We start from the raw sequence: 19,865 nt of genomic DNA on the forward strand, positions 1-19,865 counted from the left end.
TCCGTTGGCGGGCTGAATATGTTTATGCAGGGGCAGGGCCCCCGTCGGAGAGAGCTGCCTAGTCCACCTCCCCGTCGCGTCGGGGAGAAAAAAAAAATGTACTTTCTATAGGCCTAGACTCCAAAATCGATTAGGCCCTATGCCTTTAAAACCCCTAAATTGTCATATTTTTCGGGGGCTTCACCCATGGAACGCTTTCGAGTGATTTTTAGCGACACCCGACCACGCCCACCTTTTTTCGTCGGGCATCGCCCCCTCCCCTTCCCTCCATGGGGCGGAGCCCCCGTCGGCCTGCGTCTCACTGCTGGAACGTGGCTTGAAAGCTACACCGATTTAGAATTAGTAATATTTATAGTTTAGGCCAAATCTCTGACGTTTTAAAATAGGGCCTAAGTAATTCAAAGTTGTATTATAATTTTTTAGGTAGGGCCCGGAGGTTATTCCTTGACTTTTGGCTAGCTGTATTTTTTTTAACTTTAAAATCCGGAATTTAATCCTAATTGAGACTTATCAAAACAATTAGGCCTATGTCATGCCAGAGTCCAAATAGAGGGGTTTTTCACTCAGAACCCGGCTTTCAAAAAGTCTAACTTCAAATACATGGAATGATTTGAATAGGCCTATAGTACAAATAACATAATTTCATATTCAATTTCATTTATCCATAATACCGTATGTAGGCCGAGGCCTATTTAAAAAAATGGAATTGAGTTTCTGAAGTGGCTCAACTTCATTCAACGAATTCATTAAAAAATTATCTTTCAAGATAATTGCATAGGCCTATTCTCTTTCCTGGCAAATGCATGAATGCCTGTGATTGTTATTATAATTATGGCCATTATTATTAGGCCTTAGATAATTATTACTCATTGTCTGATTTGTGATGATCTATGTGTTTGATATTTGTATTTTAGTTAGTAGACCACACATGAAAAAAGTCCATTTTTGATTTGGTTATTCAGTTGTTATACAATAATATAGGCCTATTTGAATAGGCACTATCGAATCCCATTGCACTCATTCATACCAGAACATTTTAGACGTCAGGAGCTTCACACAATAAGCAATCTGGTGGATACAATATGAACAGCGAATAGCAACTCTTCTTCATCCGGGACATCTACTACGACTGCGCAGTACCACTAAACCGGGACTTAGCCAATTTTTCAGCCAACGCTTCGAAGTCGCCATTATTTCAACCGGTGCCAACAGCAAGACAACAACTTTGATCGTTTTTTTTTAATCCAGTTAATTAAAGCTGAACGGTCACTGCTATGGTAAGTTAAATTTAAAAAGTAATTTAATCATTAGATCTAATTTTGTAATTATTTCACCCAGGAATATTGTTCATTCTTCAGCTACAACGAATATACTTGACTTCTTACACAGCAGTGATATTCTATTTTTCTGTCCGGCTGTAGCCTAGTTTTGAACATTAGCGCAACCCCATTCGATAAGGCCTGGCCGCTGATTACTGATCCAACATCCAGTTCATCATGTCAGTCGTATTTTGCCTTTTTTAAATTATTTTTGTCTTAAGTAATGCCAATCATATGTACCTAATATGTTTTATGTTTTGTTTTACGATAGGATACGGATGATTTACCGGTAAAGAAATCCCATTCTGAAGGTAAGTCGTTCTCATCAATCACAACGACGAACCGCACGTGAAACCAGTGGGCCAGTCGTTTACAGTGTAGCAGTGACGTAGATTCTTTGTACTGTGTAATTGGCCCCCATGTATTTGTAACAGGCAAAATAGTGCCAAGTCCTATTTATCAATTTTTATTACTGTATGCAGTGTATAACATTCTTTGTGCAATATTTATATTTATAAATTTTTATTATATTATATTAAGAAATTTGATAATTAACAGAAAGTATTGTTTTGAAGGTATACAATTTTTTATTACGACCAGTCAACTTCCCCCTACTTCTTAGCAAACTGGCCCCCTTGCAAACTTTCTTCCACCTAACAAATAGAATCTACAGTAAATAAATAGGCCTTAACTTAATTTAAATACAAAACCAAATCTAGTCTAAATATTTAATTCTTAATTAAACTGTATAGGCCTAAGTCTAACAAACGTTTGTTGGAGATCGGGGGTGGGGTAGTTTTTTAGAGGGCGTGTTTGTTAGGAGGTGGGTGTTTTTTATAAGGGAGACTTTGTTAGGGGGTGAGATTGCAGAGAGAATTTTTTTATGTTTAGGGGAGAGTTTGTAAGGGACAACTTTACCAGGAGGAACAAGTCCTAAAATATGAAATATATCCTCCTTGATTGAGTGCCAATTAATTTATTTTTAGTGTATTCTACTATCAAAGTCTTGATCATCTTATGAATTTTATAAATGAACTTGGTTTTTTATAGGGAAATCACCAATCCGCATGGACACCAGTGCGATGAAGCAGAAGCTAAGTAGCCCTCCAAAACAACAAAAAAGTACAAGTAATCATAGTTCACCACATGGCCAAATTAAAATCAAAGACGAGAACATGAAGAAACATGGTGATCATAAACATAAGGTGTCTTCAGGAAGTAAACCTAAAGATGGTTCAATGAAACCCAAGAATGGTGTTTCGTCATCAGGAGATCATCCAAAATCCAACACCCACAATTCATCCGACCATTCTAAGCATGGATCGCACAAGCAGCATTCAGGAAGCATTAGCAAAAGCAAAGATGGGGAAAAGAAGTCTTCAGAGATGCATAAAAAATCAAGCAGCAGCTCAAAGACCACCTCAAATAAGTCCAGTCTAGGTTCTCCAAAGGTAGACAAGCATAAAAGTGCAGATAAAAGCGTACATGGTAGTGTTAAAGTTAAAAAAGAGCCATCGTCGTCACCAGTAAAAGAATCGTCAGTACAAAGGTAAAGTTATTATTTAAATTTACATTTCAATTCAGAAAAGGTGACTATATGAGTTAACATATGTACAATGTGCAGTTCATCATTAATTTTTAAGTTATTAATTCATTTGTTAATTAATAGATGTCTTGATTTTTATCAGAAATGATATTAAAAAAAACAACAAAATACTTCGTCTTAATCTAATCTATATTTTTTCTCAGCCCTCCCAAGATAAAACGAGAAGATGAATCCAAAGATAAAAGTCAGGTACAGTATGTTCAATATTTTGAGTAATGTAGATCTGCTTCATGGTTTTAATGGCTCTTTAAAAATTATCCTTTTGTAGTCTTAAATTTAATTTGCTATCAAGTTTTTGACAAAAAATAAATTTAGAAGACCAATGCCTTGTTTTTACTTTCCCTTTCCTAAAACGAAAAAAAAAATGTTCCCATTATGCTTTGTTTCTTAAAAAATAATATAAAATTGTTTTATTATGGTTTGTTTTGCTTTTTCCTGAACAAAAAATGTTAGATAAACATTTCATTAGGGTTTGTTTTGCCTTTTTCTGAATAAGAAATGATAGAAAAAATTTTCAATTTTTCAGGTAAAATCAGAGAAAAGTCTGAAACGGACTCACCCAACAAGTTCAGATGAAATTAGGTAAGAAGATCAGTATTTTTACCAGGTTTCAACTGATGCTAATATACTATAGTGCACACCCTAATTTGAGACCCCTCTAATTCGTGACCACATTTCAAGGAACCAAATACAGTGCACCCACTAATTTGAGACCCCTCTAATTAGAGACAAATAGCAATCTTCAATCTTTTCACACAAAGCTAATTTTCTAAATTGGAGACCGAATCCTGTGACCACCCCAAATTTCAGGTCCCAAAGTGGTCTCGAATTGGAGGGTGAACTGCAGCAATCTTCAACCTTTTAACACAAAGCTAATCATCTAATTGGAGACCAAATCCCGAGACCACCTCAAATTTTCAGGTCCCAAAGTGGTCTCGAATTTGAGGGTGAACTGTATGATAAAGGTAACCTTTCAATTTCAATTTCTTTATTTCAAAATCAAATCGCCGTGAAACACTGAATATAAAAGTTTAAAAACTAGTCATAAAAGCAACACATACAAAAGTGAACAATTCCTAAAAAGGGCATAAAAACAGAAAAGTACAATACAACCTTTAAATGAATAATGTTACTGTGTGTATATCACTCAAATATTAACAAATTTTCAGTATTGTGATTATAATACTTTCTCGTAGCCGGAAATGTTTCTGTAATTTAGCCACAAACCCCATTTTTTTCTGCAGAACTCAACTTATTATGTTCCTCATTATCTATGTAAGTCAACCATACAGATGCTTCATTGTGTTAAATTCTTTTCCTTTCTGTTCATTAAATCATATAGCTCGAAAAAAATTAAAGTGAAGGAACACGCAACCAAAGAAAAAGATAAAAAGGCAAAGAAACGGAAATCTGATGAAGGTGATGATGATTTTGTAAGTAAACTTTCCTATTTTTTTTTTATTTGGTCTAATAAAAAAAATCTTGAATGGAGGTGCATGCTATTTATCGTAACTTGAGTATGATAAATACTGTTTTGTAATTAGGTTAATATAGGTTATATACAGTTCACCCTCCAATTCGAGACCACTTTGGGACCTGAAAATTTGGGGTGGTCTCGGGATTCGGTCTCCAATTAGAGGATTAGCTTTGTGTTAAAAGATTGAAAATTGCTATTTGGTTCCTTGAAATGTGGTCTCGAATTAGGAGGGTCTCGAATTGAGGGTGCACTGTATCGTAATCGTTTGAAAGCTAGTAAACTAATTTAAGTAATAAGAGACTTATTTAAATAATATGAGAAACCCAGAACCAGCACCATTGACTGAAAATGAAAATTTACTTGTTTACATATTATTCTCCACATTGTAATGATGGGTCATTTAATGGAATTGGCTTACTATTGCCAAAGTATTATCGCTTCTCTGTACTAAAGTATACAATACTGTCACTTTTTATACTAATTGCTCAGTTTAACAATCAGAAACATTATGCTGGTTTTAGGATGGCAAACCTCATATGTGTACAGTGTGGTATCTGTTGTTTGTGGCGTGAGATTAGAATAAAATGCAGGCAATTATCATATTTTTTTCAGAAACCCAATAAGAAATCCAAGTCATCTGCCAAAGTTAAAAGCGAAGTGCCAGAAAAGAAGAAAAAGAAAAAAGAGGATGAACAACCCATTTGGAAATGGTGAGTATTAAGTGTATAGTCCAGGACAAGTAGAAATGTGAAGCAGAGGTTGGGCCGTGTGGAATTTTGATAGGCAAACTAGGCTTTGTCTGGCTTACTTGCCCACTCAATCCGTGCATTGATGACATTGGAACGTGTAGAAAAACTGTTGACATTATTCCATGCATATTCCAATGGACTATGCAGTGCTGGTTGTCGCTGGCTTCCCATGTACGCTATTTGTGGGTATCGTGCTTTTTTTAACTAGATGATACAATGCCATGATCTGAATATCCACAACTGCTATTTTTATGCTCATTTCATAGACTGTTTATAGATGCATGTGTGGTAAAGGAAAAATGATCACTTATTGAGATGAACCTTCACAAAAAATGCATATAGATACATATAATATAATTTACTAATAATATGAACATTTATATACTGTAGTGCTCATTACACAAGTGTTATAAACAAGGTACACGGCATCTGCAGGGTCTCGCATCACTTATTGAAAAAGAAATTATTGAAAAAGATGCACTATTATTAGTCATTATAAATATTTTTTTAAATATTTTTGTGTAGGTGGGAAGAGGAAGGCCATGCTGGTGGTGAGAAGTGGAAGTTTCTAGAACACAAAGGACCTGTATTTGCCGCTGAATATGAACCGTTACCGAAGAGCGTCAAATTTTATTACGATGGTATGTTTGACATGATCTTATTTTTGAACACTACATTTGATTAAACACTAGATACTACTAAACTAAAATATGTATAAAAGTATATTTTTTGCCTCCTGCCTTTTGTTGTGGATTTTTATTCTATTAAAATTAAATTGTATATGATCTTAGGAGAGGTAATGCAACTAAGTGAAAAGGCTGAGGAGGTGGCTGGTTTCTATGCACGGATGCTAGATCATGACTACACCACGAGGGAGGTCTTCAACAATAACTTTTTTAAAGATTGGAGAAAGGTAGGTTGTTTTTTTGCATTACACGAATACAGTGAGTGTTTTTTTTTTTGCATATGTATTGTATAATAACAAAAAAGTCATCTTGCATTGTTTTTATTGTACACTGATGCCAGCAAGTTAAATTTGGTTGACACCAAACAGTGGCAGCGACATTGGAGAGGTCATGAGGGAAGGTCTGTCAGTCAAACATGGACCCCCTGTCATTCAGGTGCCATTCAAGGTCGTCAGAAAAAAAATTGATTTTAATTATGTCGATCCATCCAAAGATATTGCTGTCTAAAACACAATTTTTACCACCTTACCCAAAATATCTCTCTTGACCCCAATAGTGGTTTTATTTCTGAACAGAGGTCCTAAGACACACGGATCCCTGTTGCACTTGTTCAACCCCTTGTTGATAATTTCTGTTGTCAACACTCGACAAATATTGCATTTTGCTTACACAGACAGCAACATCATGTGTTTTCCTTAGGCGAGACTTTTTTAATTCCTTGTTTCGCATACTCATTTTTTTAAAGATTGTCAGAAGAGGGCAGAATAAACATAACAATTTTGTTTGTTTTCTTATTTAGCAAATAGTTTTGCCAAAATCATCCTGACAAAGGAGAAAATAAAAATAAAATTTTAATGGTGAATGTAAAATAGGGTGTTTAAATGCTTCAAATTTGTATAATTATGAAGAAATATATGAATTATGAATATACACATATCTTATCTTTGGAGATTTCAAGGCAGCGGAGGACATAATAAAAATAAAGAAAAACTTTAATTTTTTTCTGAAATGTCCACTTTTTCGTGGTGGCGGGTGCGCTAATTGGCCAAAAATAAAACTTTATTTTTATTCAAAATCATCAATATTATGCAGTCGGCGGGTTCACTAAACAAGGTATAAAGAAGTCTTGCCTTACTGGGAACAACTTAGTTTTCCTTGTATCACCAACATGCTGAGTGTTACTCTACATCATAACAAGTATGGCCATAGCAATTTTGTTAAGCTTCTCTGTATCATTTTCTATATTCTTGCAGGAAATGACAAGTGAAGAAAGAAAAATTATAACCAGCTTAAAGAAGTGTAATTTCAAGAAAATGCATCAATACTTCGTTATGAAATCAGAAGAGCGGAAGAATTGGTCAAAAGAAGAAAAAAATGTGAGAAATTTTTATTAGGAACTACACTTTTTCATCAGTGGCATACTTCTAAATGTAAGGTGCTTCCAAAATGATATAGTAGGGTAAAAATAAAATGAGTGCTGATGGAAGAGGGGGGGGGGGCACATTAGTGCAAATTGAATAAATTAAGTGCACACTAAATAAATTAAGGAGAAACTAGCTTGCAAAATTAGGTGATTTTTAACTACTTGAGTGTAATTTTTTCCTTCAGACATTTTAAATGGGAGGGTGGGGGTTGGGGGAGAGAGACTAAGGGAGCAGTAGCACAAGCTTTTGTTGGACCTTTGATTTCCCCCCTCCCATGCACCCCTAGACACACCACTGACTTGACAATGACCATCATTTTGTTCTAGAAACTAAAAGAAAAGAATGCAGCAATAGTAGAAGAATATGGTTTCTGTACAATTGACAATCACAAGGAAAAAATTGGTAACTTCAAAATTGAACCACCGGGATTGTTTAGGGGTAGAGGAGAGCATCCCAAACAAGGGATGTTGAAGAGGAGAACATTAGCAGAGGACGTTATCATCAATTGTAGCAAGTATGTATATTACTTTTATATAATATATATATTTATATATATATATAAATTATATAATTAATGTATAACATTTTTCACACCACTGTTAAGAAACATATTTGTTGATACCTGTTTGCCTGATACCAAATGTAAGGGTGCACAAAGTTGTGCAAAGTTTCATACCAAAGAATAGCTATTCATGGGGTGGGCTAAAGAGACCCTCCTGGTTGCAAGATTAATTTACTATTTTTGCTTTTTAGGGATACTAAATGTGGATGCAAATTTTCTTAAAAGTAACTGTTTTATCTTTCAGGGACAGTAAAATCCCAGAACCTCCAGCCGGACATAAATGGAAGCAAGTTACTCATGACAATAAAGTGTCTTGGTTGGCATCATGGACAGAGAACGTTCAGGGTCAAACTAAGTATGTAATGTTGGGAGCTTCCTCCAGGCTAAAGGTAGGGTTTTATCTTTTTTTTTTTATTTGATCTGCAACCTTGACTTTTATTAAATTGTTAGTTGTTTTGTTTTTAATTGGGTTATGTTGATAACCTTATTATTATAAATACGAACATGTGGGTGTAAGCACCAGGATTCTTGAAGTGGGGTGTTATCAGGGAGCTTCTTAGAAAAACCAGACTTCCACATTTCTGCTGGTGAAGTTCATATAAAGAACATTTGTAGGTTCAAGGGGCTAAAGCATTCCAGCAAATAAATTGAGAGTTTCATCATCATTGCTGCGAAGCAGCCAATTCATATTCTTGACAGCAATTTGACCTCTGAAAGGTCATTGTTTGTCAAAAAACAAGGGCCTAAGACGACTGAAAAGCGGAGTTTCCTTCTTTCGTTCTGCCGGGCAAAATCAATTACTTTAGGCGACGTTTGTAGACTAACCTACACGTACCAACGTCCACATGTGGCGACGCTCGAGTATTATTATTCAGCGTTTTTACTATATTTCTAGGTTTCCTATTTCTATGTTTAATCGGCCCATGTCTCAGCCACAATATTTTGAGGTCAATATTATTTGCGAACCCAGTTAAACTTATTTACTAGCCTATTTCAGCGTGCTAATTATTACATTTAGGCGACGCTTGTTGTAGACTGGCATACACGGTACTAACGCTCGTTTTTACTATGTTTCTACGTTAGCTCGTCAGTGTTCTAATATAGACAATGGGTCATGCCTCATATTATTTGTTATATTTTTGTTATTCATTATTTTCACTGGACTCGCATAAATAATTTTGTTCGAAGAACATTTATATGCAGTTGTAATAATAAGTTGTTGTAGTTGCAATTTGCAATTTCTAGTTTTAATTGTTTTTGAAGGGGGCGGTTTGATTCATCAGGGTGGCTGACATTCCTAAATACCTTAAGATATGCATAACTACTCTTAAATACTGTACAGTACTGTACTCTTTACTACAATTAGTTAGAGACATCATCCCGGTATTTAGCAGTTTCAGGGCCAATTTATCAATAATATCAATTAGTCGGTGAAAAAATGATTTTTAAGATAACAGATGCTCTCTTCCTTCTATAAGTTAGTTTGAAGGTTTAGTCTTGTTAACCTATTCTTATAGTCCAGTCCCCTCAACTCTGGAATATATCGAGTAGATTTTTGCTCTAATTTCTCTAATTTATCTTCATCTTCAAGAAATCTGGCCAATTGTTCCTTCATGCCAGTATATGATTTATAATGCTTTCAATTATATTTCTGATTTGTTTATATCATCATAAGTTCTAATTAAAATTGTACTGTAGTTTAACATTTTTTTTTTATTATTACTGTATTAAGGCTTTAGCAAATACCTGGAAAGGCCAATAATACTACTTAGCCACAGGCATCCTTTTAACAGTTAAGTAATAATACAGTAATAATTTTAAAAAATGTTTTAATCATTGTTGAGATTTTAATTTTTCATCAATTGCAGCTTGCCCTTAGAGCTGGCAATGAGAAAGATGAAGAAACGGCTGATACAGTTGGCTGCTGTTCTTTGAGAGTTGAACACATAAACCTGCATGAGGAACTCGACGGAAAGGAATATGTTGTTGAGTTTGACTTCCTGGGAAAGGACTCTATCAGATATTACAACAAAGTTAGTGTGGAGAAGAGGGTGAGTACAGCAATTATATTCTATTTCTTCATCATTTAGCAAATTACACATGGTTGCTTATCTTTTGTGGTACCACACTGGGCTTTTCAACATTTGTGGTGCTACACTTGCTCCTTACCATTTGTAGTACAGTACCGCAATTGGCTCTAAAATTCTGGTGGTGTCACACTTGAGTCCCCTTTGTTTGAGGTACCTCGCTTGGTTGCTCACCATTTGTGTTGCTACACTTGACTCCTCATCATATGTGGCCGTACACTTGGCTCCTCATCATTTGTGGTGCCATACTTACTCCCACAATTCCAGGTATTTAACATCTTAGTGTGCATGTCCAAGGACCTGGGGTAATTTGAACACCAATTATTGTATGTTAGATATAAATCAGATAGAATTTTCAAATTAATTTTTAAAAATTATTAATCGATAGGCATTCAAGAATTTGAAATTGTTCATGGACAACAAGCAACCAGGGGATGACCTGTTTGATCGTCTGAACACCGGCATTCTGAACAAGTATCTTCAGGAGCTAATGGAAGGCCTCACAGCAAAGGTCTTCCGTACTTTTAACGCATCTTTCACACTGCAGAAACAACTGAAAGAGCTCACAAATCGTAAGTCTTTTTCCTTTTCACATTTAATAAGTAATGTTAATTCAACAGTACTCCGAATTGGAGTGCTGCATATACTACTGTTCTCATAGCAAACTGGCATTACAATTTGACAGTACTTTTATGTATTGTCAGTGAGCAGTAAGACACTTAGCACAAGAAAACCTAGATACTATCTATTCCCATCTGTTACCACTAGAAATTACAAAATATATGCGTCATACCTAACTCGCCAACTCCACATATTCCCATACTGTATGTAATATGTGCAATTATGCTAATACAGTAGAACCCCTCATTTATGTACGGCACGGGCCCAGAACTGTTCGTAAATGCGGGTATTCGTAAAATCGGGGTTAACCCAAATTCCTATATATTTGCACTGTTACTACATACACTGGCATAAACTAGGCTTAGGCTAGGCCTACAGGCCTACGCAGCTATGTCTGAGGGGGCCTAGGCCTACAGTAGACAGCTTCTAAGCATTCTGATCCCACTCTATGCCCTACACAAATTTGTTTTTATCAGACATTTTTACCTTCTTAAACACCTAGATTGTAGATTTTACTCCAACACAACTTCCATAGATACTTGTTTATTATATATATTGATCATTCAATAAAAACTATATTGAATTTTAAAGTTGAAAACAATGTTTGAATGAGAAGTAAAATTTGTCGCATGCACGTGTGTGAAGCCATAAAAAACACTGACTTTGAAGAGGCTCGTTAGAGGACCTCCTTCACTTGAGAATTACATAGTACTGTATAGTATGGTGTGTTGTGTTGTATGCATGCTAATAACAGTTACAATTCGAGCGGATGTGTTTTTTTTTTAATCTTTCGCTTAAATTTTTATGACGTCATCACATTTATTTTACGTTCGTAAAATTGTGAATTCGTTAAATCGGGGTTCGTAAATGAGGATTTCTACTGTACTGTATTTTATCTATTTCCATGATAGCTGATGACAGTATTGCTGCTAAAGTGTTGTCCTACAACCGTGCAAACCGTGCCGTTGCCATCTTGTGTAACCATCAACGTGCAGTGCCAAAAACATTTGAGAAATCTATGACCAATCTGCATGAAAAGATAAAGAAGAAAAAAGATGACGTGAAGAAAGTGAAGAAAGAATATAAAGCGATGAAGCTAGAGTACAAGAATAGTCGAAATGACAAACTTAAAATGTGAGTTAATGGTTTTATATTTCAGTTGGGACAAAATATCAAACTTACAATCACATTACAATCTTCAAAATGATGGACCGCTTACTGGAATTGACTTAATGTTATGAGTAAAAATTTTACAGCCTTACTGTACACAATTCTGCCACATTATTCTGCTGATTACTCAGTTTAGCGTAAAATATGCTGGTTTCGGATGGCACGCTTCAAATGACAAACTTGAGTTGGGGTATTGAATTTCGTTCTGTTGGTGTTCATATATTACAAACTTGAGGTCACATTCATTTTATATATTTAATTGTGTTTATAAATGACAAGCTTAAAGGGTCTCATTTGATTTTTCATATTTTACATTACAAAGTTGTAGGTTCACATTCATTTTCTATAATTCTGTTGAAAAATACTAACATGTTTTGTTGTTTCAATTTCATTTGTAGAGCTCTGGAACGAAAGAAAAAACAAGTCGAAAGACTAGATGAACAACTTACAAAGTTAGAAGTGTCTGCTACAGACAAAGAGGAAAACAAAGAAATTGCACTTGGAACCTCCAAACTTAATTACTTAGATCCAAGAATTTCTGTTGCTTGGTAAGTTGATGTACCAGTTGAACTTGTGCAATAGAAATATTGAATAATAGTAATATTTTTGTAGTGCACGGTCAAAACTGCCAGTGTTACACTTAATCCGCCTAATTTGAATATAGCATTTCTTTTTTTAAATATTTTTTAAAACTATTAACAATTTAGGGGCTTCCAAGCTGTCTGAATCTGTCTATGTGTCATTTTCCCCCTACTGATGATAACTTGTCTAAACAAATGTTATTGTTTGTTTTTGTAGGTGCAAGAAATGGGAGGTGCCGCTAGAAAAAGTGTACAACAAGACCCAACGTACTAAATTCAATTGGGCCATAGATATGGCCGAAGCAGACTATGTATTTTGATGATAATTGTTGGGAATAGGCTCTAAGTAAAAATTACTTCCATTGTATTGAACTTTAATTTGCTTTGTACTTCAGAAAGGTCATTCAAACATACTTAAATTTGACATTTAGAAAGCAAAATCAGATCATATTTATTGCTTCCATATCACCTTCGCTAAAAGTCACTCGTACAAATATTGTATTTTTGAAAAATATGTCTACAGTACCTGTTCATCTTAGTCTACAGATTTTTTCTTGAAACATGGTTTGCAAATGGAAGATGGTGCATGGTCCAACTCTTACTGGCATTTGCTAAATCATCCTTTGATACTTTCTGATAACTTTGATATTTTTGAAAATGTTAATACTTTACTTGTATAAAAATAATACAGAAAATAATGTAATAATGTGAACATGTTATGGGATTTAATATTTTTGTTGTCCATTATAATAAGAACATTTCAGGATAATGATAAATATTTAGTAGAGAACAATTTGCAGACTTAAAAAATGCTTAATGAAAACACTTTAAAGATGGATTTTTTCTAATACTCTTATATTCTGAACAAATTAACTGAAAGATTAAGTTAATTTTTAACTGCATGTTCTTTTGCGTTCATGCACGTTGTAAGATTTTGTCAAATGCAATAATGATCTAGATGGCATTAAATGTAATCAAATTAACTGTAATTAATATTGTGTATTGTTTAAAACTACTGTATAATTATGAACACTTTTAAAGATTTCATAATTGGAATGAAATTATCAAATATACTGAAGAACTCCACTATTGAGTACAACAGCCAGCCATGTATTTTATTCTGCGACATTTTTGTATATATCTATTTTGTGTTATTTAAAGTTAATTTTAGTCTGCAATTCTTAGTTAATACTGAATTCAACCATCATTGTTCAGACTCCCCATGTAACCATTACATAAAGCAATTAATCACAATGTATTCAGTTTGCAAGGACATGTTGTACAAATGATTCAATGCCAATTTTAAAATAATGAAATTTGTTTTGGCTTTCCAGCAACATTATTTTGTCATGAATTTAACATTTTTTACTCTCTGAAATGTTGACTTTTGTATAAAATAAATGTAATGGTAAACATTGTTAATATCATGCAAATTCTGAATATATTCTTAATGGAATTAAGGTAGAATTTTATAAACGTGTTGATGTATGTAATGGTTTGTGATACAAGGATTCATCAGTAGCCTTTTGTTGTTACTGAATTTGATCCTACTGTGTTGAACATTGCATTTTAACCTGACTAAATGGTTTCAAAATCTTGTTTTTAATTATATGTATGTGTATTAACATTGTGTAGGTACTGAGCAACAATGGTGGTGAACTCATCTTCACCTTATTTTGTATACGTTTTGTGTGTTTTTTATTTTTGTAGTCTTGTCCGAGCGTTTGTTTAGTTGATGATGCTGATACTTTACGCAATTCATTTTTATACCTTTCTTCGCCAACCCGCCATTGCCGATAATTAATTCAAATCGGGTTTTTTTTTTCACCTAAATACTTTTATTAGAACCAATTTGCTAAATATAGTAATAAAAGATTTCTTTACAGTATATATTTTTTTCTTTTTTCCTGCCTCCTCTCTCTTGAAAATAAGGTTGGCTAACAAGGTATGAAATAATTCAGAAGTTGCAAAAGTGAGATGAAAGTATCTGAAGGAGCAGTAGAAAATCTGGATATATATATATATATGCTAATTTAGTGGCTTTTTGCTACCAGTAATGGAGTATTTCTGTGTAAATTTTTTCTTTGTGAGCCGAATATAAACAATGTTGGCATACAAAGACTTTCTGAGTTTTTCCAATACCTCAAAAGATCAGAATGCATGTATGAAAAACAACATTTCAACATTTCGAGGGTGGTGGCACACTTCACTAGGGCACATCCAGACTCCTGAATTTTTAGTTCCAGACAGGGGTAGGAATATCTGTAATAATTTTTATTATTATTAAATAGTGGTAGATACAATTTCATTCAAAAGTTGAAATAAAGTGAAGCTGAGTGTAATCAGAAGAATTTATCAATTATAGCAAAACAATTAAAAAAATTATTTCTGGATTTACAGTTGAAATTGGATTTTTAAAATACATCATTCTGATGGTCATACATTGTGTCTACTTGTATTTTACAGACAAGAGAAGAAGATAGCAATAGAGATGGAAAACCAGACCAATTGGATTATAGCATCCAGGTTCCATTACTAGACACACAAGAGGTTTATTCAGTCAAGCTTCTTCTTATATTTGATTACCGATTGTATGTAAGTATACTGTATATCTAATAATGTAATCAACTGTGGTGTAACAAAAATAGCTCCTCCCTCCACAGCCCCCTCCCACCCCACTCTTCCGCTGCCCTACCAACTGGAAATGTTTAAAGCAAAAAAAAATTACACTCAAGTAGTTAAAAATCACCTCATAACACCTTATTTTGCAAGCTAGCCCCCCCCCCCTCACTTAATCATCAAGTTCAACATTGATTATATTCTTAATCAATATATCATTTGAATAAATGAGGGAAATTAATTTATCAGTGGCACAGTGATGTTTGCACTACTCAGAGTGTGTGATGAGAGAGATAGTGAAATATTACTGCTAGTTTGTCTATATTGTGAGTTTTTTTTTTAAAGTTGATGTACAATTTTATTTTTTTAGAGAATGTCACAGTTAAGAATGGAGTCAATGGCGTATATTCAACACAGCTCACCGCTCAGCGGTGCTGAACTAATTACAGATGGTGAATTAAGGTTACGTCTTAAGTCGCCACTTGCTCACAAAGGTGCTGATTCTAGATATAATGTAAGTTTGAGGGCATATTATGATCCCTTGTGTTCAGTGCTACTGGCTTGAGAAGAACAGCTTTGGATGATTTACCATGGTGATTTACTACAAATTTCACTGCTAACAAACAGTCATTTTTGACTTACAATTTTAACAATTTATGCTGTTTCCTTGAAATGGCAAAAATATAGATGACCTTGATATCTTAACATGACATTATTTAATAATAATAATAATATGTTATATTTATATATCGCTTAATGCCAACAAAGCTTCTAAGCGCTTCACATTACTGCCCCGGTTATTGGATTAGACGCTTATGGAACACAAACTGTTCCATAAAGTTGCAGCAGCTATATCAGCGCCTATTATTCAGGTACCCATTTATACTCCTGGGTGGAGAGAAGCAATGCAGACAAAGTGCCTTGCCCAAGGACACAAGCGAAATGCACAGCAAGGGGAGTGAAACCCCAACCTCGAGGTTAGGAAACCAAACCGTTCCCACTGCGCCGAACCACTTCTACAATTTATAATTTAAGTTATTTAATTAATCAATGTTATTTTATACATTAATCTACTTAAAATTAGGAATGAATTTAATATGCAAGCAGAATACATTATTATTAATTAATTTTATTATTGATTAATTGTATTATTAATTCAACAGGTTCCTGTCATTAATCAAGATGCCATATTTGCAACTGATTATGAATTAGGAAATATTTTTAATCAGTATTTGGATAGAAATGGTAAATTATTTTTTTTATCTAAATATTTTCATCTTTATATTTAAAAAATAGTATAGTACAGTACTGGTAAATAATAATTCCTAATATTAAGGAAATTCCTAACTGTTAAGGGAATTTGAGAAAACATCTATTTGTATACATAAAACTGAATTGGATTCCAATTTCTGCACAACTGCAAGACATTCAGTGTTTTCCCTAAATTCCTAGATGCCATATTTGCGACTGATTATGAATTAGGAAGTATTTTTTATTAGTATTTGGACAGAAACAGTAAATTCATTTTATTTTTTAAATATTTTCGTCTCTATATTTAAAAAATGGGAGAATACAGTACTGGTAATTAGTAATTCCTAATATATAATTTTTTTTCTCTATAGTAACAACAAGTTTTGTATGTGAGTATCCAGTATGGGTAACAGCCAGAGCAAGGTCTCAGGATTTCAGAGTTAAAGGAACAGTTCGATATCCTCAAGAAATAATTCCATATCCTTTAATATTGTGTCTTTATAGTTTGTAAATCTTTTAACAGAGGATTTTACCACAGGAAAAAATGTTTAGATATCTATAATCTCCATGTCAAAATCCCATGTAACTAGCAAGGTAATAAGTTTATTATTTGGTCAATCTATAAATCAATATTGTAAAATCGATAAACCAATTTACCAATCAATCATTAAATTGATAAATCAACAAATAAATATTAATCAATCAAAAATGCTTTTTCAATACATATGTTCTGTTCCTCCTAGCGTACAAGTACTGTACATAAATAAATCTAAATGTGTGTAATAAATATATACGCATAAATGTACTTTAAACTTTTGAGTAAGTTTCATTTTGGCTTTATACTGAGGTGTGAGTTATGGTCTCATATTGTATGTATATAATATACATTTTTATAGACCTATTTATTTTCAAATGTTTAATTCTTTTCCTTAACAATTGTTTTTACATATGTTCCTGGCTTCTGGTACGTCATCAAGTGGGGCTGGATTCAATACGTTTCGATTCTGCTTATTTTTGTGGTGATTTGCGATCGCATCAAAGTATTTGTCTTTCAAAATCAAGTTGTTAACACAATTGTTGAGAAATCTTCATTGAAGTGAATGCCCTTCAAGTAACATAACAGGAACTGTCTACAGATCGTGTATTGCAATTTCCTTGGTTATTGCAAAACACAGTTAACGACTTGTCAAATTGATAAAGTGCCTTCTAAATCTGAAAATAATTTTTGTCATCGGGGCTTGAGTTAAATATGCAAAAAAACTTCAACGAGCTGAGGGGAGAAATAATAAGATAGCATTATGTATTCTTTTTTTGTTGTTAATGATTTTTCTGTTATTGTACATTCCTGTTTCATAGATTTTTGCATTTTTTTAGTTTTTGTACACTGTGTTTTCCTACGTTTTTGATGCGTGTCTTAGTATACGCCTGTATTCTTTACCGCTGATTCAATATTCTTTTTTCATTTCGTTAGCCATATGAACCAAATTCAGATTCGGTGTGAATCTACCTTGCTGCACATTATGTTTCATTAGTCCATCATTGTGTATTGTATGTTGCTGTTTTGTCAGTCATTGCATTTTTAACACCGAGTTATCTTAAGTTCACAACCTTTGTGTTTACTTTGTTTATAATGCCCTGTCCAAATAACCACATTTTATTTGACAAAAACACATGACATGCCTAAATATGGTCATCATATGACCATATATTGGCACACCATGACTATATATGGGCATACAACAGTTTTTTGTCCAATAAAATTTGATAATCCGGACAGAGCTTTGTGTATTGTTGTAGAGGTTATCCTCATGTCTTCAATTTCTGGTCAATTGGTTTTATTTAAATTATTAAAATGAAATGTTTAAATGTTGTTACTGTAGATAGTTTTTTTGCTGTATTTATATTTATTTCACACATGCCTTTGAAAGACATCAATACTTACTACTTATTGATGGTTTGTTCTGAATAAATATTTATCTATAAATTTATATATTTATTGTAACTCTTTGGTGTTTGTGTTAAATGCATTTGTCACCATACGACAACATAAACACATATTTTGTGACACTGTGATTCGTTAATAACATTACTGTATTTTTTTTATAACAAAGCACAGTATTTTACTATTAACGTGACAATAGTTTTCATAATAATATTTAACAATAACATATTTTTCAAAAACAATATCTGTTATGTGTTCATCAGTAACATAGTTTTTGGGAAGTCGATACACTTAACACAAATCTAACCTTTTATTTGAGACCAAAGTCGGAGAACACACCAAAATGTTGGGTCCCAAAGATGGTCTCGATTGGAGAGCGAACAGTAGGTTTTTGACAGAAAGCAATGAATGGAACACTGTCAGTGGTGACTCCAGCGATATCTGGGGGATGGGGGAAGTGAGAGGCAAAGTAAAATTTTAGGAGGAAATATGTTAAGGTGGGCGTGATTGGGCATTGTTCAAAATATTTAAAAAGTCGTCCAGAGGGAAGCCCCCGAAAAATAAGACTAGGGGTTTCGGAGGCTTATTTAGTCGATTTTGATTTGATTTTATATGTAGAGAGTTTACTAATATGTAGAAAATACATATAATTTTTTTTCTCCCGAATGGTTTTCCTTCTTTTGGGATGAGGGGGGAATGAACATTTTCTGGGTGAGGGCAAATACCCTCCCGTGCCCCCTTCCCGTAGCGCCGCCACTGAGAACTGTACATTTTGATTAATTTATTAACTTTTTCCAAGCTTGATGAATAATCCTCCGCCTTTAGTTACGTTGCAGTAAAGAAGAAGGCTGATTTGTATAACATGAAAAGAACAATTTACATACAATAATACCGTAAGTAATATTGTGATTAATATTAGCATCAACAGAATGACAAGAAAAGTTGTTTTTAGATTTTTGAAGAGAGGATGAAATGTAGCCTGCCACGTGTCCACGACCAATCTGTTGATTTTACGCTAGGAAAGTTTGTGGGTATTACGGATCAATCCTGGATCACGGAATCTCAGGAACAAGGAACATATCTTTCCAGTTAGTGTTCCTTCAGAAAGTAGACCGTAGCAATAACCATGCCAATCCAATTTGATGCAGTCAAATTTACTCACCGAAAGAAACATGTAAGTTCTGCTGTTATTATCGTTGTTAATGTTCGACTTTTTTTTCGCCTTTTGTACCATTTATAATCACGTTATTTTCACGTGATATTCTACGATATAGTGCATCCTGCAATGGTTCAGTAGAATGCTTGATTATCAAACATACGGTTTGCATTAGGTGTGCAAAGATAATGTCCCGATGGCCAAAAAATTATGTCACCAATGGCGATATAGTACATTCGTCAAGGTGAAGTGCACGGTGTGATAATGTTCAGAAAAAAGTGCCGCTAGCGACGACGACGTCATCGGTTTATGAACACTATAAATTATGCAAGCCGTCAAACCACTGCCCTAACTTTGTAATTAATTGTTTAAAACAATTCAGAAGTGCCTGATAAAGAACTGTGATGTGATCAGATCGAAAGTAGGTGTAACAAATTGGTTTATCAAGAATAATCAATATTATAATCAATATTATAGGCTACACTAGTAATCGTATATAACTGCTAAGGTTATCAAAACACTACACAACCTGTACTGTACTTTTAATCCACTCAAAAAAATAACTGAACGGTATTATCATAATCATTATCATCATCGCCGTCGTTATCATTATCA

At 33.8% G+C, this 19,865-nt stretch overlaps 2 protein-coding genes across 2 annotated transcripts; both read left to right on the forward strand.

Annotated features, from left to right (window-relative positions):
• The first annotated feature begins 1,138 nt into the window (after positions 1–1,138).
• LOC117123453 (DNA topoisomerase I, mitochondrial-like) lies at positions 1,139–13,965 on the forward strand. The gene is made up of 17 exons (XM_033269369.1): positions 1,139–1,277; positions 1,591–1,630; positions 2,370–2,868; positions 3,069–3,114; positions 3,452–3,507; positions 4,268–4,358; positions 5,015–5,112; positions 5,677–5,792; positions 5,943–6,064; positions 7,091–7,213; positions 7,588–7,775; positions 8,068–8,230; positions 9,650–9,874; positions 10,299–10,482; positions 11,443–11,665; positions 12,100–12,249; positions 12,500–13,965. The coding sequence occupies exons 1-17, from the start codon at positions 1,275–1,277 to the stop codon at positions 12,600–12,602; spliced, it is 2,430 nt and encodes an 809-aa protein (XP_033125260.1). The 5' UTR covers positions 1,139–1,274; the 3' UTR covers positions 12,603–13,965.
• Positions 13,966–14,742: 777 nt separating this feature from the next.
• On the forward strand, positions 14,743–18,140 carry LOC117123454 (transmembrane protein 231-like; the record flags this gene model as incomplete). Its single annotated transcript, XM_033269370.1, has 5 exons — positions 14,743–14,877; positions 15,272–15,415; positions 16,065–16,146; positions 16,524–16,629; positions 17,099–18,140. Coding segments are annotated over 5 exons (621 nt in total), but the record flags the coding sequence as incomplete, so codon positions are not given.
• Positions 18,141–19,865: the final 1,725 nt, after the last annotated feature.

Source organism: Anneissia japonica, unplaced genomic scaffold, assembly GCF_011630105.1.
Source record: "Anneissia japonica isolate Jap-2015-1 unplaced genomic scaffold, ASM1163010v1 scaffold287717_len1600092_cov198, whole genome shotgun sequence".
Taxonomy (NCBI): domain Eukaryota; kingdom Metazoa; phylum Echinodermata; class Crinoidea; order Comatulida; family Comatulidae; genus Anneissia; species Anneissia japonica.